Genomic DNA, 14,196 nt, shown 5'->3' with positions numbered 1-14,196 from the left:
CACCCTGAGCCAAAGGCAGACACCCAACTGATGAGCCCCCCAGGTGTCCCCAGTGGGTTTTCTTTATATATATACACACACACACACACACACACACAGTGTTGTATAGTCCTCACCACAGTCAATTTAGCACATTTTTACCACCTCAAAAAACCCCTCATACTCATTAACAGTCACTCCTACAAGCTTTCCTGACACCTTCCGCTCCAGTTCTAGGCAATCACTAATCTGCTGTTTCTTTGAATTTGCCTGTTAGGGACATTTCATATAAATAGAGTTATGTGATATGTGACTTTTTATGACTGGCTTTTTGACTTAGCGTAAAGTTTTCAAGGTTCATCCAAGTTCATACCTCATTTCTTTTTATTGCCAAATGATACTCTGTCATCAGACTATATCACATTTTGTTTATCTTTTTATTAATTGATATTTGTATTATTTTCACTTTTGGCTATTATGAATAATACTGCTATGACCATTTGTATACCAATTTTTGTGTGGATATGTGATTTCATTTCTCCTGGGTCTATTACCTAGGTGTGAGATTACTGAGTTGAACGGTGACTCATGTTAACATTTTGAGGAGCTGCCAAACTTCCAAAGTGGCTGCACCATTTTACATTGTCACCTACTATATATGAGGCTTCCGGTTTCTCTACATCCCTCTCAGTAGCTCTTACTACCTTTTTTATTATAGTCATTCTAGTGAGTATCAAGTGGTATTTCAGTGTATTTTGCATTTCCCTGATAAATTATATTAAACATTTTTCCATGCACTCGGCCATTTGTGTGTGGGTTTTTATTTTTAAGAAATGTCCATTCAAATCCTTTGCCCATTATTCTTCAGTGGGTTGTCTGTTTAGAGTTGTAAGGGCAATTTACATATTCTGGATACAAGTCCCTTATCAGGTAAGTGACTTGCAGATATTTTCTCCATTCTGAGTTGTCCTTTCACTTTTTTTTTTTCTTAAGATTTTATTTTTTTATTTATTCATGAGAGACACAGAGACAAAGGCAGAGAGAGAAGCAGGCTCTGTGCAGGGAGCCTGAGTGGGACTCTAGGATCACACCCTGGGCCCAAGGCAGATGCTCACCGCTGAGCCGCCCAGGCATCCCTGTTCTTTCACTTTCTTAATGGTGCCCTTTGAAACACGAAGGGTGCTAGTTTTGGTTAAGTTGCTGCTAGTTCTTTCTCAATCATTCCTTGAGCTCGTGTTTATTGAGCATTGCCATATGCCAATTATTGTGCCAGGTGCTAAGAATGCAGATATGCCATCTAATGAGTTACCTCAACGCTGGCTTGTTAGGTTTCTCTAATTTACCAGTAGGGTGGTTGGTTATTGGTTAAGATATTCTTTGGTTTGTATGAAGGATGAATATGCTGATCTAAGTCAGATGGAAATGTTTTTCTGAACTAACTAATTATAAAGCATTCTATTAATGAGTTAAGCAACAGTTCGGCAAGTATTTGGGTTCTAAGAAGTTCTAGGGCTTAGGGCCAACAAATGTCTTCTAGTCCTAAAATTACAGGAACAAAATTACCAGCATTCTTACCCATAACATTTTTGAAATTTTCAGTTTCTGTGCTTCTACTTATTAGAGGTTGAATGCACACTGTCATGAACTGTGCAATATAGGTTATACTATCATACTAGAATCTTTATGTAATAATCTAGTACCTTGAAAATATGACAAAAGTATATTTAATAAGACATATACAAAATAAACCTGTTGTGAGGCCACTCCTATTGATAAATGACTTTTCCCTCAGGTAAAAGAGGCCTGCTTTCTGCAGCGTACGTGGACAGCCACAAATGGGAAGCAAGAGAAAAAGAACATTGTCACCTGGGTACGTACCTATTGGGCTGTTATATATGTCAGGTTATATATGTTTATCAGATGTTATGCAGATAGCAGCCTTTTTTTTTTTCCCCCTAAAATAACAAGCCCTAGGGGCACCTGGGTGGCTGAATCTGTTAAGGATTGACTCTGATTTTTTGTTTCAGTTCAGGTCATGATCTCTGTGTCGTGAGATCAAGCCCCATGTCTGGCTCCACACTTAGCGTGGAGTCTGCTTTAGATTCTCTTTCCCTCTCCCTCCCCCCACCCCCGTTCTCTCTCTAAAATAAATAAAATCTTTAAAATAACAAGGCCTAAACAAAATCACAGACCCTGTGAGCACTTTGTAGAAATGTGAATACTTCATATATATATATATATATATACACACACGCACACACACACACATATTATATGTAATATCATGAGGACATTGATAAAGTCAGTTGGTGATAGTTTTATGGGACTACTGTAATTTTTTGATCAATTCCAGTGCTGATCTAATATTCTCCCCCAGATTTTTTTCTCTGCTTTTTTGGACTTATGTTAAAGAGTAATGTCCCCCTGTGTTTATGGATTTTTCTAATAACTGGGGGGAGGGAGAAGGAGGAGGACATTCTTTTGTAGTTGTCTGTAATGGCTAGCTTGTAGTGGGGTAGAAGTTTGAAAGAACTCAGCATTTTCTCCCCAATGATGTTAATGCAAGAGCAAAATTGGTTTGTGTGTCTTAGAATAGCTACGTAGGCAGGGACTAACCAAGCAAGCAGAGCTGTGGAGAATCTGAAGGTAAGTATATGCTTGCACTGAAATGTAGAATCACTGTGAGTAGATAGAAATGTAGATGGGTATAGATGTGGTATACTGGCAAAGTCCAATTCCAGGTGTGGCATTATTATAAGTGACACGGCTTTATTCACAAAATGGTGAACAATGCTTGGTAAAGTTCTGAACAAATCAAAGTGCTGCCTTCAGTTTACATGGTAGTTGCATCTATGGAAATTTCAGCTTATATTCAAATTTTGCCCAAAAAAGTACTTTGTTTCTTTGTTAAATGGAGTGAGTTCTATTATCAACAGGTTGATTTTTTTAATGTAAATGTGAATGCCTGCCATGTCATAGATGCCATAATATGTGGGACAAATATTTAAACTATTTGTAAATAGTTTTAAACTTACAAAAGGTTGTAAAAAATACAAAGAGCATCTATATGCTCTTTGCCCAGATTCACCAGGTCAAAGACCCTTTTGTTTTTGCTTTCTCATTATCTACACACACTTTTAAAAAAAAAACAAAAACAAAAACAAAATAAAACCATTTGAGAGGTTGTAACCTATGTTATAGCCCGTCAAGCTGAGTGCTTTGGTGTATACTACCTGACATGTTTTTAAGGATCCAGTCCCTTTTTTTAATAGAATATTCTTCTTTTGGGATTTGTCTTCTATTTCTTCATAATTAGATTCAAGGAAGGTTCCCCTGGCCAGAATATTGTCAGTAATGTTGTGTCCTTCTTAGGATGTCCTCTCATCTGAGGACAGCCAATGTCCATCTGCCCTCACTGGGGGTTTACTTTGATCACCCCATCACATGTCTGGTTTTTCCACTGAAGAGTTAATGTTTTTCTCCCTTGTGACAGGCAATTTGTGAGGAGATACTGTATGTAACATCATGCCACTGTTCTTGTCAAAAATTTCCCCCCTATATTTGATATCCATTTAACTTCTTGCCTGAATCAGTCTTTACTATGGTGGTTGCAAAAATGATGGTTTTCCAATTCTGTTAATACCTCCACATTTATTAATTAATACTCAGTATTCTAATGTAAGTAAGAGCCCTCTGTTTCCTACCATTTCTGTCTTTCTCTGTTTATCGTCAGTATGGTTCTGTGGTTTGTGGATTCTTCTTTTTCTTTTAATGATTCATTACCATCCTTGTTATTTTGGTGGTCGAATTGTTCCAAAGTTGGTTAGTAGAAGCCCTGTCAACCTGACTCCCAGTATTCCATCGTGTACTTTTCCTGCTCTAGCGCTGGAATCAACTATTTCTCTAAGGAGTCCTGGTTCCTTTTAGTAAGGAATGATATTAGGAACAAAGATCTGTGTACTAGCTCTTCTCTTGCTACTGTGGAATTTTTGCTTGGCCTCTTCAGTGGATAGAGCTAGGGAAAATAAGAATACATAGCCACATAAACATATGTGCACATCCATGCACATAAGCTTATGTGTACATATTTTACACATAAGGAGTTCACGCTGAAACCTCCAATTCCAGTTATCCCCACAGAGTTCTTCTTGCCTTCTCTAGGCCATATTTGTATCAGCCTTCTATGCCAAAGACTCTGGCTCCCAACAGGAACAATGTTTTGATGTGTTGGACAGTGTCTGCACTGCAGGTTATCTCATTTTTCTGTCTTCGGCTCACTCAGTAATCACTGCAGCCGTTTTGACAGTCAAAAAGAACTGCATATTTCTGACTGCCCTGTGGGGCCAATAGTACTGCTTTTGGCAACCACCATTCTGGTGATGAAACCAACATGAACTACCTTAATTATTTTGCAAAGCTTGTTCTAACATGCTGTGTATGAACTGTAAGAAAAGTGATATGGAAAAGCAGAGAAGAAAATGAAGAATTTCAGGAAAACTATTGTTAACACTCTCCTAGGTATGAAAGGGAAACTAGAAAAGACCATTATATTTATTGCCTTGGTATAGGATATAGTCAGCTCTTTGTTATTATGGGGCAAGTTTACAGAACCTTTGTATAGATTCCCGAATACACAGAAGCTGTTTGCCACAGAATGAGTGTAATAAGGCTGCAGTAAATAAATATCAGATGTAGGTAACTGTCTTCTCTCTGTAAGATCAGTATACTCCTCTCAAGATTAGTATACTTGGAAAAGCAGTAATAGCTACCAGGTACTGAAGACTCCTCTGCCTGGAATATCCCCTGCACATCGGGAGTCCCTATTCAGTCCGAATTGACTTTTCCTCACCCTGTATTCTTACAGCACTTTGTACCATCGTTATACCAATTTAATGTGAAAAGTCTGCACTTGGGGGGCCGACTTCTGGATGCGAGCCCTGGTTCAGCCAGATTTCAGAAACTCATTTACCGTTGTTCCCGTAGCCATAAATTAGGGATGATGAGAATGCCTGCTTCATTTAATACCCCGCCATGTAACCGGTGCAGCAGAAAGGCGTGGAATGGACGACTTCGCAGGCCCCTTGCCTGATCCCCATGTAAGAGATTAGGGTACGGGGGAGGTTTTGGAACTCAGACTGCATGGAAGAAAGAGAGGCTCTTTGAGACCATATATTTTTCTGTGTAACAAAATGTACTGAAACTTTGCTATGTGACGTTACGGCCCACCTTCCCCAACCGGACTGTTGAGGGGGCACGCTGTCCGGGGCCGGGGCCGGGGCCGGGGCTGCCTCCGGAAGACCGCGCGGCAGGTAGCAGCGCTGCGGCAGCCCAGACGGCCGCCCTGGGAGCCGGCGCTCGGGGCGGACCTGCGGGGAGCGAGCACGCGGGGCGCTGTGATTGGGCCCCGGGACCGGTGCACGCTCGCTGGTTGGGGCGCGGGGGAGGGCGAGGGGATGCGGTGGGACTGGGGGTGCCCGGGTGGTGGGGTGGAGGGGCAGGGTCGGCCCCGCGGGAGGGCGAGGGGTGCGATGGGGCTGGAGATGCCCGGGTGGTGGGGTGCGGTGGGGCTGGAGATGCCTGGGTGGAGGGATGCGGTGGGGCTGGGGATGCCGGCCCGGGTGGAGGGGCGGAGGGGCGCGGTCGGCTCCGCGGGAGGGGGTGGGGTGCAGTGGGGCTGGAGATGCCAGGGTGGAGGGGCGGGGTCGGCCCCGAGGGAGGGCGAGAGGTGCAGTGCTGCTGGAGACGCCCGGGTGGAGGGGTGCGGTGGGGCTGGAGACGCCCGGGTGGAGGGGCGGAGGAGTGGAGGGGCGGGGTCGGCCCCGCGGGAGGGCGTGGGGGGCAAGGGGGCAGGGTGGGAGCGGGAAGGTGCCCGGGGCGGGTGTGGGCTCCGGCTTCCACGTGCTTGAGTGGTTTCGCCTGCGCGTGGAGCACTTGGGGGCTCGGCTGGGGCTCGGCTGCCTGGTGTTCGCCGGTGGTTTTCGGTCAGAGCCTTGGAGGCGGGCTAACGGGGATCCGCCCAGCTCAGCTCCCAGTGCGAGGCGGACGTGGGACGCCGGGGGTGGGGGGGTTCGGTGAAGGCCCGGGGTGCTGCTTAGCCCCAAGGGGCAGTGTAGGGACCGCAGGGCAGGCCCTGTGACGAAGAGGCAGAGCAGCCTCGGTTGCAGTTCTGGGCTGAGCACTTCAGACGCGCCGCCCCATTTAAGGCTCACAACAGCCTGACGCAGCCGCTGCTGTTCCCCTTATGGATGAGGAAACGGAGGCCGCAGCCTGACACTTCCTTAGGGCCATTGCCTTTGTCCTGAAAACTAGCTTCCTCCGTGACCGCTCTACAACCTGCAGTTCTACCGTCGTGTCTTCCCTTGCACTGAACAGTGGATTTCTTGCTTTTTCAAAAATACATTTTGGTTGCATCATAATATATACAGAAACGTGCATAGATCATAGTGTATAGATTAATAAAGTGAACAAAGAAATGTAAGAAATAGAACATTTCTCCCACTCAAAAAGCCCCTGTTGAGGCTCCCATTCCTTGCTATTATTTCATCAATCCCTTTTCCCATCACCTGATTACTTTTTAACGAATTTTTGTGGATCATTTTATGTGTATTTTCACATGTACCTCTAAAAGATAAGAATTTTAAAAAATTATAATACTATTCTCATTTTTAAAAATTAGACATTCCTTAACATCATTAAATATGCTTTCAATTTCCCCAGAAGTCTCATAATTTTTTTTTTGATTTACAGTTTCTTGAAATGGGATCTAGATGAGGTTCATACATTATAATGTGTTGAGATGACTCTTAATTATTTTTTTATCTGTAAATTTCTGTTTCTTGCAATTTATTTGTTGAGGAAAATAGGTCTTTTGTCTTGAGGGTTTTCCACATTCTGGATTTGCTGTTTTCACCCTTATGGTGGTGTTTAACATGTTCCTCTACTTTCCATATGTCCTATAAAGCTGGCATTTAGAGACTCGATCAGATTCAGGGTTTGTTTTTTGTTTTCCTTTGGGCAAGAATTCTTCATAGGAAATATTGTTTACTTTTATCAGGGAGGTACACAGCATTTGATTGTCCCTCTTTGATGTTATAGGCCATTCGTGATCATTGGTTATATATCTATTCATTAGGAGCTGCAAAGTGTTACTATTTTAATTCTATCATCAGCAGTTTAGTTATCCTGAGACATAGTTTTTATGAAGAGGCAGTTTTCAAGATAATGGGTTGACCTCCTGCCATCTTCCACAAACGGTCAATGAGGATATTTTTTTTTTTAATTTTTATTTTTTTTAAAGATTTTGTTTATTCATGAGAGATAGAAATAGAGGCAGAGACACAGACAGAGGGAGAAGCAGGCTCCATGCAGGGAGCCCGACGTGGGACTCGATCCCAGGCCTCCAGGATCATGCCCTGGGCTGAAGGTGGCACTAAACCACTAAGCCACCTGGGCTGCCCCCAGATATATATTTTTTAAATATCATTATGAACTTCTGGACTTAAGCATTTCACACATTCTAATCCATTGCAGTTAATGTTTTTATAGAAAGGGCCTTAGTTCTCCAGCTGGGCTTCTTATAGAGCCCTAGGAGTTCTTGGGCTTTCCAACTCAAGTCAGAAGATTGTAGTTTAGACTTTCTGTATGGGGCTTCCCTTGAGTTACAATAAACACTGAATGAAAGCATTGTTTCTGAAATTCCTCTTAACATGCAGATCTTTTGAGGAGGCACAGGCTGCAAATTAACAGCATTAGTCAGTTAGTAGCTTCTGAATTACAGACTAGGGCCCACAGTGAATGGGACTAAGGAGAAAACCATTTTTGGGAAGTGAGTAGGGTGTCAGTAGGAGGGCAGGGGAGCTGATGGGGAACTGCCTGCGTTCATCAGAGGAAGTTATCACGCTTGGGTCACCTTGCTAAGGGTAAGGACCCCGGTGATGAGCTGGATTGGATTTCTGAGCCTTACTGAATTAAATATTTCCGATTTTTCAGACTATAAATAATTGTAAAGTAAGGGGCACCTTTTGGTTTTAGTTACTATTTGTTTTTGTTTTAAGAAATCCCTTTCCAAATTCAAAGAGACTTACTCCATTGACACATTTGAATTTAGGTTGAAACTAAGCACTGTGGTCACCTCTTAAAGCCACTTCTGCCATTAGCTGAGGTTTGGTTTTGCTGTGTCATTTCAGCTGGAGAAGCCTTTGGCTTGTCGCAGTGATTTTGCAAATCTTGCTCTTGAAGCCTGACAGAAATTTTCCGAAACCTGGTTTTGTAGCTTTCAGCTTGCATCTATCTATACCTGTGACATCTGTTTATTAGCTTTTATATGTATCATATGTTAGCAGTTCTAAAGATGGGTCTGACTTGTGCACGTCATCCTCCTTTAGTCTCAGTTTCTTAGTATATATGTATATAAAGTTTGCCTTTAGATTTTCCATTATTGAAACTATTTGTTTTAAAGCTTCTGGTGACCCAAGATAGATACACAGAAATCTAAGTATCTGTATTCAAAATGGTTCCTAGGTTGGTTTTTCCTACTTTCTTCTGTTGCTTCTATACATATGTCACGTGTGCTTGTTTTTCATACATGTGGGAAATAAAAACATAGCTTTAGACTCTGTTTTTTGATCACTTCTTTTAAGAAGTGCAATAATAACTTGTATCTAGCTTTTTATTACATAAATTAGATAAGGTACACAAATATTCTTAAACCCAGAAGAAGTTGAGTATTGATGGGTAACAATGATATACATTTACATAGAAATCTTGAAAAACCAAAACCATCTAATAATTTCTCACCTAAAGCTCATTTTTATATTTCAATTTTTAAAAAAATATTTAGGTATTTTATTTTCCATCTCATTCCAGAAACAGGATCCAGTTTAATATCCTCTTCAACCTTAAGAGCAACATCCAAGACTTATTTTGTGTTGCCTCCCAAGGAGTTCTAAGGCATAATTTGCTCATAGTTCACTCTAGGCTGCATCACAATCTCCTGGGGCTTTTGTTTAAAAATTTTTATTTCCCTGGTCTCACCTCAAGCCTACAGAATTAGAGTCACCCTTTGGGTGTGTGAAACATAGGAATCTGAAGTTCTCAAATCCTGCAGGTAATTCAGATCATTAACCAGGTTTGTGAATGATTGCACTCCTATACTTGGAATAGTGTAGGATCCCTAATAAAATCTTTTATGACCTTAGATCATCAATGGTATTATTTTCTTTGGACAAGAAGAACATCTTATCCTAGTATACATTTCATTTTCTGGACATACTTTCATGTTGTTTGTACAGCTTTAAGTTTTGTTCAGTGGAGATCTGTTTTCCCATTTGGCTTTTATTGGCTTCAACCATCCTCTGCAGTATATATTCCTGAGGAGCTGAATGATGGGAAAGAAGGCATCTTCTTTGGCACATTTCTTTGAACAAAAACTGGGCATCTGTGGGCCCCTCACTGAAATATGAAGTGTGATTTTGGCTGTTGAAGCCCATGATCCAGAAGCCTGTGGCGCTGGCCCCCTGTAGGCCACAGCTGCCCCAGCTTTCCTGGCCATCCCTGCTCTGCACAGTTTTCTGCCTCATTCATCACGCCAGCGCTGTCACATAAGGTGATTGGTCACATATAATATTTAGCAGCAAACCCCTCTCTGACTTCTAATATGCAAATGTTATTTGTCTGATGCTGGCTCTGCAGCTGTTGCCTTTTTGAGGCCCCAACCAATTTCATTTGACTTGAAGATGTCTTGGTGTGAGGGATTAAAATGGAATCTTTAGTTACCACAGTACAGAAAACCAACTCAACCAAGTGTTTATCGGTTAAAGATTTAAAGATTTGGTATCATGAGACTGCTGTTTAATATCATTCTGTTTGCAGTATTAACTTGAAGAGGTTTTTGAGGCATCTCTCTCTGTGTGTTAATACTCTTTAATCACCTGGTGTCAGTCCCTTTAAGATAATCATAAGAAAAGTAATTGCTTTTACATCATATCAGGTTTTCAGGATTTTGTGTTGCTTTCCCACAGTAGCTACTGAGTTTGTTGAGAGCATTGCCCCAGGGAAAGGAAAGGGGGAAAAAATGGTTAAATGCACAGCAAAAAGTCATCAACAAATACTTACCAATTGATTATCTGTCTTCTTTTTACTTGACACTAATTTCTTCTACCAAGGAGTAAAAAAAACTTGGAAATTCAATTACTCCTTTTTCCTTCCTTCCTCTCCTCCTTCCCTCCCATTCTCTCTCCCTTCCTTTCTAACTTTTATTCATTTTTTAAAAATATGTATTGAGTGCTTTTTATATAAACTGTTCTAGGGACTGAGAATATATCAGTGAATTAAGTCTGCATTCATGAACTTCTAAGTATAAAAGAAGAAAACAAAACACACAGACCAGCTATGTAGGCATTTGTAGGTCATAGAAGATATTTTGGATTTTATTTCATGTATGATAGCAAGCTGTTGGCTGGTTGAGAAAAGAAAATAACGAGATCTGATTCATCTTTTAAAAGGCTTACTCGGACTGCTGTGCGGAGGTTAGATTGTAAGGATGGGGCCAGTAGTTCAGATGACTAGAAGGTGAAACGTTACCAGTGGTAGTGGTGAAAAATACATATTTATTTCGAATCTAGAGACTATAAGATTTACAGTTGGTTATAGAATAAAAAAGAATGGAGCTTAGGGTAATGCCTCTGTTTTTGACCTGAATAAGCCAGCAAATGTAGTGGCCATTTACTGAGATGGGAAATGCTTGGGGAAAAGCAGGTTTGAGGGGAAGATTGGAGAATTAAGAGGACATGCCATGTGTAGATACGTATTAGACACCCAAATGGAGACATCACCTCTGCAGTTGCAAATACAAGTCTGAAGTTACAGGCAGAGGTCAGGTTAGGCATATACATGTGGAGCAAATAATCTGTAGATGATTAAAGCTGTGGGAGAGAGAAAGCATGAGATCACCCAGGACTGAGCAGATGGTGAAGAGGAAAAAGTCTTAGGCACTCCAGCATTTAGAAGTCAGCAAGAGGAGATCATGCAAAGGTACCCAAGAAAGAAAAACGAGTATTTCATGAGGGATAGAATGATCAACTATATTAATATGCTAGTGAGAGGTCAAGTAAGATGAGGATGAAATATTAAGCATTGAATTTAACAATGTGGAGGTGTCTTCAGTGATAGAATGATAGAAACCAAAATCTGATTTGAGTGACTTAAAGAGAGAGCTGACCTAAGGAAGTAGTAACAGTTGTATTAGGGGTGACCATTTTTGAGAACTCTTGCTGCTGAGGGCAGTGGAACGAAGGAGAAGTAGCAGGGAGGAGATATGAGGTCAAGGGAGATTTTTTTTGTCATTTGGATTTTTTGTTTCTTTAATAAAGTTTATCACATGTTAAAAAAATAGAAGGCACAGAGTATGGGCACAGATCATGGTAGCCTGGAAACCTGATGGTAGGAGGATGAAGTTCTTTTGAGTGCTTCTATTTTGTACTCCGGGAAGTACACAAAATCATGAGCTGAGATGGAGGGAAGAAGGGGAAAGAGCATATTGTAAGTTTGACAAGCGATGGGAAGATGTGAAATAATTCTTTTGGAGGGTGTGTTACTTAGTATTTCAGACTTTTAGACTCTGACATAACTGTGTAATCTCAAGAATGCCAAGTATTTCTGTGGACATTTTGCCTAAAGGAACCAGAATGGGAATAGTTCAGTCCAAAAATCACTAAATGTAGACAGAGTGCCTCTCTGACTTGTTTACAAAATGTATAAGTCATTTGATAAATTCTACTCTTTAAATTTTTGGAGAGCTAATACAGCTATCTGGTTCAAAATGCAAAAGGAGTAAGTGTATAAGCAATGAAGTATCTTCTTTCCTTGGGTCCCTTCTGTCTAATTCCTTTCCCTGGTGCCTGTCAGTGATAATACTTTCTAGTGTTTCCTTTCAGAGATACTTTATTGTTTCATTTTTAATTAATTTTTATTTAGTTAGTAGGCTCCATGTCCAGCATGGAGCCCTATGTGAGGCTTGAAGTCACAACCCTGAGATTGAGACCTGAGCTGAGATATTGATCTCTTTTTTATTTTTTTAATTTTTTTATTGATATATTTTTTTAAAGCTGAATATATGGTAGGATTTTTAGAATACTCCTTACTCCAACTGAAGAAATCATTTTTGAAAATATTACTAATATTCCTTTATCCTCTTTAACTTACACAAAAATGATTTATAAAAAGAACAAGAAAGAGCATCTATTTTAATAGTGACTTCACAATATTGGCAGCCATCTGGCAGGAGTTTTATCTGTTAGATTTTTCTTAAGAAATATGTATATTTAACAAGGTTCTTTTTCCTTCTTTGTCTTCACAGCTGATCTAGCATCTTTAATGGATAAAACATATGAGAGAAAATTGCCTGTTAGTTCTTTAACAATATCACGGGTAAGAAATCTTAAACATGTACATTTTCGAAGAAGGAGGATGAGAGGCTCTTTATATAGATAAAGATGTGTAAATAAAGGCTATCATTCATAAGAAATATTTCTCCAGAGCATGGTATTTTTGGGTAGGTATTAATAGATATTTTGGGGTAAAGAACCAAATTTCCATAACTGAAATAAAAGATAATAAATTTACCAGACTGTGATGTCAATGATCATTGTTGTGTACCTGGTTTATTTTAATTGTTCCAGAATACCATACTCTGTTCTATGAAACTATGATTTGTTTTTAAGTTGATATACCCTTCAAAGTGGTAGGATTCACTTGTTAATATTAGAAGTAATTTTGATACTTGAGAAAGTCTATGAAAGAATGGATATTTTTAATGTTAAACAGTGCAGTGGAGGAGAGACTGATATTAGGCTGGGAATCAGGAATAGTAATTGACAGTAACTATTACTGATTACTTTCTATGCCAGCCATTGTACTAGTTTCCTAACATGCGTTATCTGTTGATTCTTGCAGCGCCTGTTTGAGATAAGCACAGTAAACTGCATTCTACATGTAAGCTTCAGACTCTCAAGCTCACACAGTTCATAAACAGAAAAAGTGGGTTTCAAACCCAGATCTCTATAACATCAAACTTCTTTTCTGTTGCCTCCCTCAAATAGATCTGATCTTTTCTTTATCATGAATTTATTTTGTGACATTATCAACTGGGCCTTCTCTCAGTCTCCTCATTTCCAGGTGGGCTTAATAGTATTTCGCTCATGGGGCTGATGTGATGCTAAAATGAGATCTTCGTTGTGAAAATACTTTGTTGCCGTTAATGGTGCCTTAAAATTCAAGATTTTAAGTCTAAAAGAGGAAAAGTAAAGAAATTCTTATCCTTTTTAGTCTCGGGTCCTTTCTTTCTGCCTCTTGATATTTTCATTTTAGCATGGAAACAGTTTTAACTAGGTCATAGCCTAAATTATGTAGGCTCATAATTTTCAGAGGGGAACTGAAAAGCCATTGCTCATCTCTTACATGATAAGATTTCTGTATGGCACAATACCTGGTGTTTGTTGTAGTAGTGCTTTAGAGCTTCGGGAGCTTTCATGTACATCTTCTCATTGGGGCCTCACACTCTTTAATGCAGGTGCCTCTATTCTATTTATGCAGATGGAGCAGCTAAGTTCCAGAGCGGCTGTGCCATCTGTCTATGCCACACAGCAAGCAATCAGGAGAGCTAGTTCTCAACTTTAAGTACTGTGTTAGAAGCGTATTTTTTTGCTCCTTAATGAGGTTTCTAAATAAAATCCTTAAGTCCTAGACATTTTTAGAAAGTCTCCCCCTTTTTACTCTCTTCCTCTTCATGAGGTTTTAATTATATTCACAACATGCATTTTCTCCTACTCCATTCTTTTTGCCTGTGTGTCTACTTAGGGTAGCATCCATCCTTGGAATAATTATTTCTGTTTGCTTCTTTATTTTAGAGTTAGGGAGCACAGATAGGGATTTTGTGGTTCAAGGAAAACTTTGTTGCTGGAAGGATCACAGGTGGATGGAACCGGGATAGGAAATCAGAGTAGGAAAAATGATCATAAGACTGCATTTTCTAAATTTAGGTGTTTGTCTCTTGGGCCATATTTTTTCAGCCATAAGAGTCTTTATCCTTTCAACTGTGTATTCTTATGTTTGAAGCTTGGAACAGAGAGAAAATATCAAGGTTTAAAGATAAAGGGAAATACTGATAACTAATTGTAAACGGAGGAGGAGCTCTCTCTTGTTCTGAGCAGGTTTCATATT

General features: G+C 40.2%; 1 protein-coding gene across 4 annotated transcripts in view; it reads left to right on the top strand.

Annotated features, from left to right (window-relative positions):
• The window catches only part of MRPS27 (mitochondrial ribosomal protein S27), an 87,682-nt gene that overhangs the window by 4,982 nt on the left and 68,504 nt on the right, over positions 1-14,196 (top strand). For 3 of the 4 annotated variants that reach the window (XM_038530805.1, XM_038530807.1, XM_038530808.1), the window contains exons 2-3: positions 1,772-1,849; positions 12,335-12,405. In XM_038530805.1, coding sequence (XP_038386733.1) covers positions 1,772-1,849; positions 12,335-12,405 — 149 coding nt within the window. The remainder of the gene's footprint in view (positions 1-1,771; positions 1,850-12,334; positions 12,406-14,196) is intronic. The other variant, XM_038530806.1, reaches the window with a different exon arrangement.

Source organism: Canis lupus, chromosome 2 (genome assembly GCF_011100685.1).
Source record: "Canis lupus familiaris isolate Mischka breed German Shepherd chromosome 2, alternate assembly UU_Cfam_GSD_1.0, whole genome shotgun sequence".
NCBI lineage: Eukaryota > Metazoa > Chordata > Mammalia > Carnivora > Canidae > Canis > Canis lupus.
Note: the sequence above shows the minus strand (reverse complement) of the source record. Positions and strands in the feature narration are given on the sequence as shown.